A 10,212-nucleotide genomic window follows, 5' to 3' on the forward strand; every position below is an offset into this window, starting at 1 on the left:
TTCCCTAATACCAAAAAAAACTTATGTGATTTGAAAACCGATGTCTTTGATTTCATACTGCTTTATACATCAATACAGTATTTTGGAGGGTTATATATGTATGTTTTGAAATCTCACAGAACATTTTCTTTCTTGTAAATCTTCATTTATATTTGCCCTACATTTGCTTTGTATCATTTTTTTTTGTTTTGTGTTTATAAAATATTTTATTTTGATTCTTTTTTTTTTAATTTATTGTTGGTACATTTTAGACATACATAATGACCACATTCGTCATAGGAAATTTGTGCCTATACGTGATATATCTTGATTCTTTTGTTGTTCTTGTTCTTGTTGTTTTGTTTGTTTCTTTTTTTGAGGCAGGGTCTCAATGTATTTGATTACGTGATATATCTTGATTCTTTTGTTGTTCTTGTTCTTGTTGTTTTGTTTGTTTCTTTTTTTGACACAGGGTCTCACTATGTAGTTGAGACTGACCAGGAACTCACTATGTAGCCCAGGCTGGTCTCGAACTCACAGCGATCCTCCTAGGATTACAGGCGTGTACCACCGTGCCAGGCTCTCGATTCTTTTTTCTTTTTTCTTTTTTAAATTCCATTCCTTTACCCTTCCTTCAACCCCTCTTCCCCTCCTTGTTTACAAATGTTTTGTTTCCTTTTTTCCTTCTTTTCTTTTCTTTCCCCTTCCTTCTTTTCCTCTGCCTCCCTCCTTAGTTCCTCTACCCATTTGAACATGGAAAATTTTCTCATTCCTTTTCCTTTTTTTAAGACAGGTTCTTGCTGTGTGTCTCAGGCGGGCCTTGAATTTGCTGTGATCCTCCTGCCTCAGCCTCCCAAGTGCTGGGATTATAGGCATGCATCACCACACCCAACTTTACTCTCATTCTTGAAAGATATTTTTGCCCATACACAGTATGGATTTACATGTTGACATTACTTTTGTGTTGTGGGCGTTGTTCCACTGTTTTGGATTTAAATTGTTGCTGTGTTCTGCTGCTAAAAAGTAGTTGACCGACTCTCTTTCCTTGGATGGTACTTTGCTTTTTACCTGGCTACTTTTAAAAGATCTACTGTGTTTTTGTAGTTGTACTCCCAGGTGTCTTGGTGTGGACTTCCTTTTGTGTATCCCTTATATCTCTTGAGATTTGTTGGGCTTGAGTCTGTGGATTGACTCTGTAAAATTCTAAGCTGTTTTCGCCAGGTATTTTCTTTGCCTCTTTCTCTTTTCTTCCTTTAGGATTTTGGTTAAATATATTTTAAATCTTCTTGCTCTGTTTTATGCTGTCTTTGATGTTTTCCATCTGTTTGTCTCTATGTTGCTCTGTGGATGATCTCTTTTGCTTTATCTTCCAGTTCATGGATTTTCTCTTTAACTCTATCTAATTTGCTTGTTTCAATCCATTTATGCTATTATAACAAAATGCCTTAGACTGAATAATTTTTAAATATTAGGAATTTATTTCTCATAGTTCTGGAACCTGGGAAGTCCAAGATCAAGGCTCCCGCAGAGTCAGTGACGACTGGTGAGGGCTTGCTTTGCCTGCTCTGGATGGTGTCTTCTTGCGTCTTCACTTGGTGGAAAAGGGAAGAAAGGGCAGATTTATTCCTTTTTGTAGTCACTAATCCCTTTCATGAGGGTGGAACACTTAATCACCTCTTGCAAATGGCTCCCCTCTAAAAAGTACAGTATCCCGTTGGCACTTAAGGTTCAATATAAATACACTAGTTTTAAATGAACACATTTAGACCATAGAAACTATGAATTGAGTTTTAAATTTAATTTGTTTTTAATTTAGGAATTATGCTTGATTCTTTTTCACATCTTCTATGCTTTTGCTAGGGTTCTTTTTCCTGCAGATTTCTTTAAACTTTTGTTTATTTAAATATAGTAAGCGCTGTCATGGAGTTTGTGAGTATAATTTCTAAGATTTAAAGTCTCATATTTATATGCTTGCTTTTGTTTCTGCTGATTGTGACTCATGCTGTCTTCTTTTAAATTTGTTTGACTGGTTTGGAGACCCCAGAGGAAGTGTCCCGCTACTGAAAAGGATTTGTGTGCTTCAGCCAAAGAAAAATTTAAATTAATTCCTTCTGGCTGCACTTTTGCCTTGGTCATTCCTCATGATTGATCCTAATGTCTTTCAACCATTTACTATATTCTTAAGAAGATTTCAGACTATTTTTATAGCTCTTGTAGTTGTATCATTGGGGGGTTATTGTAAATAATCTTATCTACCCCTACCATAAATAAATCTTAACGTTTACTAGCTTTTAATTTAATTCGGCTTTCTGTTTCATTTTTTAGATCCGCTCAGCATATTTTGAGTTAGTTTCTGCTCTGTGCCAGCGCATTCCACAGGTGATGAAAGAGGAAGCTTCCAAAGTGAGCCCATCTGTTCTGCTTAGCATTGATGACAGCGACCCCATTGTCTGCCCCGCTCTGTGGGAAGCTGTACTCTATACACTCACGACAGTTGAGGTGGGTCAGAGGGGCACGTTTGATACATGTGGGAATACTTGTCTTCCTACTTATGTTTTAGAACCCTCAGACATGATCTGATTATTATTTCTAAAACTTACTGGAAAGTGTTTTTCCAGGGGATAAAATATTTATTTATTCTTTTGGTACCGGGGATTGAGCTTGGGTCCCTTCGCTTGAAAGGCAGATGGTGGAACCACTGAGCTAAATCCCTGGCCCTGGGATAAAATATTTAAATATAAATTTGATACAAATCTTAAACTGAGTATAAAATGAGTTTTTATTTTACTTGCTGTTTATGTCCTATTGCCATCAGCATATCTGAATCATATATAAAAGAAAGTACAGACATTTTGATGCTATGTCTTTTTAAGAAAGCAGCTTTTATAGAAGTTCTTTAGGGCCGAGGACTGAGCTCAGTGGCACCACACCCGCCTTGCAAGTGAAAGGTCCTGAGTTCTATCCCCGGTACCACAGAAGCAAGTCCTTTACATTAAATAAATATTTCTGGTCAGTATTGTCTTATAAGTTTATGGAATATGTGATTAATATGTGTAATGCATACATGTATTTTAACGGTGGTGAGAGATTTTAGCCTTTTTAGGTAAACCACTTGATTTTTATTTATTTTATTTTAATTTTTGGTACTGGCGATCAAACTCGGGACCTTGTACTAGCAAAGCACGCAGCGGAACCACTGAGCTAAATCCCTGGCCCTCTTGATTTTTATTGTTGAGAGCCCATATATTTTTGAGTCTTGTAACTGGGGAAGTATATTCATGATCTTTTATTACTGTTGTAATCTTTTCTTTGGTTAGGACTGTTGGCTTCATGTAAATGCAAAAAAAAGCGTGTTTCCTAAGCTGTCAACTGTGATTCGTGAAGGTGGCAGGGGCTTAGCTACTGTCATATATCCTTATCTTCTGCCGTTTATTAGCAAGCTTCCTCAGTCCGTTACAGATCCAAAGCTGGATTTCTTCAAAAATTTCCTCACCTCTCTGGTTGCAGGGTAAGGAATTTAATTCTCAGTTTTCAAAGCAAAAGATATTATGTTATTTTCATTCTTCTCTTCTCTTTTCTTTCTTTTTTTTTTTTAGGCAGGGTCTCACTACATAGTTGAGAATAATCTGGAACTCACTGTGTAAGCCCAGGCTGGTCTCGAACTCACAGCGATCCTCCTGCCTCAGCCTCCTGAGTGCTGGGATTATCGGCGTGTACCACCTTGCCTGGCCATGCTCATTATTTTCTTTCTTATTTTAATTTCTCCAGGTTATTTTGCTGGTTATTAAACACTACTGAGATTTTAGAGATGTACAGTTGGATTTCTTTTCCTTCCTTCCCTTCCTTGCTCACTCTCTCCCTCTGTCCCTCTCTTCTCCATCCCTCTCCCCTCTCTCTCTGTTATTTCTTTCTTGGTCTCACTATGTTTTCCAGACTAGACTTGAATTCTTGGGTTCAAATGATCTTCCTGCCTTAGCCTCCCGAGTAGCTGGGATTTATAGGCTCCAGCTCAGAATTTTTGCTTTGAATAGTTCTGAGCCTTCTGTGGTAGTACCTAGCATAAAGTTAGATGTAAAGCTCATAAATGTTGGTAAATGAAAATGTCCAAATGCAGAAAATGATCCAGTAAGATTTTTTAAAGTTTGCTAAAAATTGTTTCACTGCATTTGTTGAAATTAATACAAATATAATTTTATTAATGATTACTGTTTTAAACTACAACATTTCTCCTTTAAGTCCTGTCTTTCAAATTTGTAGGTGGATTGATTCATGTGCAGAAAATTAATATTTTTTTGGAGATTTCTTCTTTTCATAATTTTTCAGGCTTATATTCTCATTGGTTGCATCTATTTTGGTTGTTCTTAGTTTTTAGTTTAAGAGTTTTATTTTTAAAAGATCTTTTGATATCTTCCTTTGACCTCTTCTTTTGATGCCTTTTCAATGTCTTCATTTTGGTGATTTTAAGTTATTCGTGAAAGAGTAGTCCATAATTATTTATTATTTCATAGGCTGTCAACAGAGAGAATCAAAACCAGCTTTACAGAGTCCTCAGCAGTAATATCTGCTTTTTTTGAATGTTTACGTTTCATAATGCAGCAAAACTTAGGTGAACAAGAGATTGAACAGATGCTCGTCAATGACCAGGTACTTATACCATGAAAATCAGCAGTGCCTTTGCCCACTGACTATAAAGAATAATTATATCTTACAGCTTTTTTAGTCATTAGCCTTTCATGTAAAGACTTCATTATTGTAATTTACCCATTGAATAATTAGTAAAAATTCTGTACTGTCAGTTGCTAGTGTAGTATCGTAATGGCTGAGGTCAGCATTAGGCTGATTAAATATATCTGGTATTTGGATTTAGAAGCTGTTTTAGAGAGATGCAGCACAAAACAGATTTTGGAGGATGCTATATGGGAGCTTAAGTTTAAATATGGGAGTATTAAGTTTAAATCATGCAGTAATCATCTTGTTATTAATAAATACTTGAATTTATTTATCTCTTTGTGCATAGTTGGGCTTGGCTTTTAGATTCAGTGATGAGACCAGATTCTGGAATATAGTTCTTTATGGTAGAAAGTTAATGAGATTATAGAAGCTCAGACTTTAGTAGTTGTGTTAGATAATTAACTTATCTTTTTATTTTAAGAAAAAGGGTTCTAAATTCTGTGGGCCCTAAGTGTTTTTTCATAGTGGTTATAGTCTCATATCTTAAATATGCCTCTGATTAAGGCAAAAAAGCGAAAAATTTGAATTACCATAAAAATACAAAGAAAAACCCGATCATGATCAGTTATATCATAAGAAAGTAATTCAGGTGGAATGTGATGAAATCAATATGCTTTTTTGAAAAATGATCTTTGAATTGTGTTTAAAATTTACTTCTCTTGAAAACAACTTATATATTTTTTACCTTCTCTTTCAGCTGATCCCTTTTATTGATGCAGTTCTTAAGGAACCGGGATTGCCACACGGGCAACTATTTAACCATTTAGCAGAAACTTTAAGCGCTTGGGAAGACAAGGCAGATGTGGAAAAAGATGGCAAAACCACTCATAACTTGGAGAATGTACTGCTCAGTTTTTGGAAAAGATTGTCAGAGATCTGTGTCAAGAAAATCAATGAGCAAGAAGCTGATGTTAAATCTGTTTTGGGTGTATCTAACTTATTACAGGTTCTCCAGAAGCCAAAGAGCTCATTGAAGTCAAATAAAAAAAAAACTAGTAAGGTTAGATTCGCTGATGAGACGCCTGAAGATAATAAAGAGAATGAACAATGTGTATCTTCAGAAGGGGAGAACAACGAAGGCTCCGAATCCACGACTGAACCTTCTCTCCATCTCGATTCTTCCAGTCTTGTGTCACCTCTGCGGAAAAAACCTTTGGAAGACTTAGTCTGTAAACTCGCAGAGATGAGTATTAAGTACGTCAATGAACAAATGTCAGAGCCACATCTAAGGTTTCTTTCTCTTCTGCTTGACTCTTTCTCGTCAAGCCAAGTATTTAAAATGCTCCTTGGTGATGAAAAAGAGAGTATTGTTAAAGCCAAACCACTTGAAATAACCAAACTCATACAAAACAATCCTGCAGTGCAGTTTTTGTACAGAAAACTGGTAGGTTTGCTAAATGAAGATCAGAGGAAGTACGCGGATTTGCTGGTGGACATTTTGTATAGCGCCCTCCGTTGCTGTGATGGTGACATGGAGAGAAAAGATGTCCTGGATGATCTAACCAAGGTATGACTGTTAGGTATCTTTTAAATTTATTTTAATGCTAGTTGAGAGGATAAGTGCATCATGGGGATTGTTTTGTGTGACTGTTTGACTATAAATAGCAATTTAAAGATGCAATGTATTCTTGACTGTGATCTGGGAAGTTCTATGTAGATGTTCAGTGATAACGACGGCAAAAGGTTGTTAATAAAAAGGTGAGTTTGATTAGCTAAATTAAGTTTTGTATTATATTGAGTATGTGTTTACATTTTAAGTTTTACTGTTCTTTCTAATACATTGATTTTTAACTCTCTTCTTTCAGGAGGACCTGGAATGGAATTCTCTTCTTCAGGTTATTGAAAAGGTATTTGGGGTTTTTTCTTTGTCCAACAATTTTGGATTCATGGGATAGAAAAATTAAAACCATTGTATTGATACACTGAATATAGTCAGGCAGGCAGGTGTCTGTGTTAGAGAACTTCCTTACAATTATAACTTTACTTTTAATTTGAGAAGACATTTATCTTTGCATTCATATACTATAGTGTTTTTTGGGAGGAGGGGTTATGAAAAGCAGAGAAAAACAGACTGGCTCTGAAAAATACCAGGTTTCTTTCCTAATGGATAACACAAGGAGAATGAAATGTTATATTATCTTTTAATCAAGGCTGTAAGTTTCTACTCTTATCCTAGTTACATTTCCTTCTGTAAAAGTGAATTGAGTAGTTTGAGCTTTGGCTAGAGCATATCAGGAAATTAAGTTTTCTCCACTTTGTAATACTATGCAGACAAATTAAGACATTCCAGTATTCACGTGATATGCCATTTGACTAAATAAAAAGGTGAAGCTGGGTGTGGTAATAACCCAGCACCTAGAGGCTGAGACAGGAGGACCACAGATTTGAGTCCAGTCTGGGTAACTTAGCGATTGGACAAGACCCAAAGCCTTTGCACCAAGTTCTGTCTTTAAAAAACAAAAAGGGGCTTGGACATGTAGCTCATTGAAAAGGACACAACTTAGCACTTTTAAAAATGGCTCACTAATTAAGAGGTAAATGATATAACTAACATTTTTCCGACTATGCATATGTTGTCCTGACTAGCTATGTACCAGTCTTCCTCCTCTTGAAACATTTTTTGATGCTTCATTTTATAAAGATAGCTTTTGAATTTGTCTTTTTTCTATTTTAAAATTGTTTTTTAAAAACACATGACAGGGCTGGGGATTTAGCTTAGTGGTTCCACTACTTGCCTTGCAAGCTCAGGGACCCAAGTTTGATCCCTGATACCAAAAAAAATAAAAAACCACCAACAAAAAAAACCCACATGACATAAAATAGACCATGCTATTCATTTCTTCCTTTTGTTTTTTCCTTTTGGCTGGAGATTGAACCCAGGGCCTTTTATATGCTAGGCAAGAAGTCTCATCACTGAGTCATACTCTAGCCGGTATTGGTGAACCTAGGGCATGCATGCCACAGCAGGCTGTTTGTAATCCTTGAAAACCCTGAAAGGTTTGCCATCACTGCTCTAGTCTCATCCTAACCACCTGTGTGAGAGTGTGTGTGACAGAGAATTGAACCCAGAGCCTTTGCATTGAACTCCGTGTCCAGCCCTTCTTCTACTTCTTGGGAGAGAGGATCTTGGCTGGGCTCAAACTTACCATCCTCTTACCTCAGCCTCCTAGAGTGCAACTATTTCTAAATGTATAGTTCAGTAACATGATAAGTATGTTCTTATTGTTTTGCAAGCAGTCCCTAAAACTTTCACCGTGCAGAATCGAAGCTCAGTGTTCATTAAACAGTAACTCCCCATTTTTCCTAGTTGTCAAAATAAATAGAGTACGTAGTAACTTCTTACTATTCAGTAAGAAATACATCTGTGCACGTCATGTACACTAGTTTATCCAGTGCCTTCACTCCTATAGGCAAGCTACATGAAAAGCCAGTAAGCTTAGAATCAGAGCAAGGGAATCAGTAATTGGTAGGAGTAAACGGATATATACACTTCAGCCTTATAAAGATCCCTGTCAAGTTGGAAGAATATCTTCTTCCCGGGCCGTTCCTTGCTTTCTGTGACTCACTAGGCTTCTCTTTCCATAGCTGCACTGATTCATTTATTAGAGATGTTGAGATTGAAGGATTTGTCTTGCTAATTTGGGAGAATTATTCAGAAGTTTATTTTCTGTACAAGGGTTTTACAGATTGGTTTTGTTTGGTAAACTACATAAGGAAAGCCATCTAAAGTATTTTTCTTGACCATGTTTCTTTATGAGCAGAGTCCTAAAGTCAGTTTATTTAAAGACAAACAAATAACCTGAATTTAGGAACCAGAAAAACATTGAGTTTCTGGAAGTTAAAATTTTTTGTTTTCAAATTAGGAGACAGGCTTAGGTTGGCTAAGAGATTTGTCCAAGGTCAAAAAGCCAGTTTAATAGTAAAGCTTGTAAATAGTAAAAGGCAAGCTCTAATTACCTATAAATTTTTAAATAAGCAATTTTTGAGGCATTACCCAATCTGCACTTGGATTTTTTTTTTTTCCAGATTGCTTTGAGATGAACCAAGTTGCAAATTCCTTTCTTCTCAGCCCTTAAAGCAAAAGAAGCTCTGGGAACATGGATCAACATCCTTTTGGGGGTGGATTTGAAAATTTTTTTCCTTCCCCTACCTCCAATGAAAATAAATAAGTTGCTGTCAGATTCATAGACCCCAGTAACTGTGTTTCGGAGACCTTGGGGAAAGAAGTCCTATTGTTCCTATTGAAGTCATTTGCCATTATATATAAATTGTTCTTTAATTTTAGCAAAATCAGTGAACAGAAATATCTGTAGAGCGTTTATAGATCTACAGAGTTCATGCATTATTCATTGAACATATCTGCAGTGTTAATAGGTATCAAAGAAGTTTAAGACAGTTTCTGCTCTCAAGGAACTTACAATCTCATTGGAAAGACAAGATATACACAGATGAAACATTTAAATAATAATACAATCCAGTAAGTGCTTTAGACATTCAGAGAAAAGCAGCAATCATTGTGGGCTATTGTGGATGGGGGAGATTTCATAAATAAGGTGGGATTTGTATGAACTTTCAAAGAATGGATAGGATTTGATAAGTAAGCGGGAATATTTATAGTTGGAGGTTATATTAACAGCGTGGAAATTGAACCAAGTTAGCCTTAGGTGGGGAACAGTGAAAATATCAGTCTTCCTAGAACTTCTGGGGGAGTGGGGACAGAGATGGGGCCATAAGATGAGAGAATATGGTATAATAATTGGACAGATATACCTTTTTGATCTTGCTTCTAATATTTGCTTTAATTTTATGGTTTTAGGCATGTTCTAGTTCAGATAAACATGCTTTAGTAGCTCCTTGGTTAAAAGGCGATACTCTTGGAGAGAAATTGGTTGCCCTGGCAGATTGTCTTTGTAACAAGAACTTGGAATCCACAGTATCTTCACAATCTTACTTCTCAGAACAATGGACTCTTCTAAGCTTGGTATTATCCCAACATGTTAAAAATGGTAGGGAAAATATGGCTTTTGTTTTCTAGCAGGGGATAATAATCCTTTTCACCTTTTGGAACGATTCATGCTGCTTGGTTTGCATACTGTTGATTGAAAATAATACTTATCCATTCAAATATCTTTATTTTATAAGCACCCTAAATATTTGTAATTGTAGTAGGACTTGGAAGATATTCTTAGTTTTATATTCAGAGCTCTTGAGTATACAAAGCTGTTCACTCTTGCTTTTGTAAACTACTGCTGTGTTTTAATTCAAAACTGCCTTTTTACCTGAGGGCTTTTGTGTGTCTGAGGACAGACTGATTTGTCATATAATGTTTTTCTAATACATGAGTACCTTAACAAAAGCCCATATAGAAACACCCACATGGGGGTTGGGGATGTAGTTTAGTGGTGCCCACACCTGCCTCAAAGTGTAAGGTCCTGAGTTCTATGTTCTATCCCTAGTACCAAAAAAAAAAAAAAAAAAAAAAAAAAAAAAAAAAATGTTTAA

At 36.0% G+C, this 10,212-nt stretch overlaps 1 protein-coding gene across 1 annotated transcript in view; it reads left to right on the plus strand.

Moving 5' to 3' along the window:
- The window catches only part of Ltn1 (listerin E3 ubiquitin protein ligase 1), a 56,935-nt gene that overhangs the window by 13,658 nt on the left and 33,065 nt on the right, over positions 1-10,212 (plus strand). Inside the window, exons 7-12 of the mRNA XM_010608574.2 lie at positions 2,305-2,478; positions 3,297-3,487; positions 4,488-4,623; positions 5,408-6,217; positions 6,516-6,557; positions 9,527-9,716. Coding sequence (XP_010606876.1) covers positions 2,305-2,478; positions 3,297-3,487; positions 4,488-4,623; positions 5,408-6,217; positions 6,516-6,557; positions 9,527-9,716 — 1,543 coding nt within the window. The remainder of the gene's footprint in view (positions 1-2,304; positions 2,479-3,296; positions 3,488-4,487; positions 4,624-5,407; positions 6,218-6,515; positions 6,558-9,526; positions 9,717-10,212) is intronic.

The sequence above is a fragment of the Fukomys damarensis genome, unplaced genomic scaffold, assembly GCF_012274545.1.
Source record: "Fukomys damarensis isolate Sample0158 unplaced genomic scaffold, DMR_v1.0_HiC HiC_scaffold_24, whole genome shotgun sequence".
Taxonomy (NCBI): domain Eukaryota; kingdom Metazoa; phylum Chordata; class Mammalia; order Rodentia; family Bathyergidae; genus Fukomys; species Fukomys damarensis.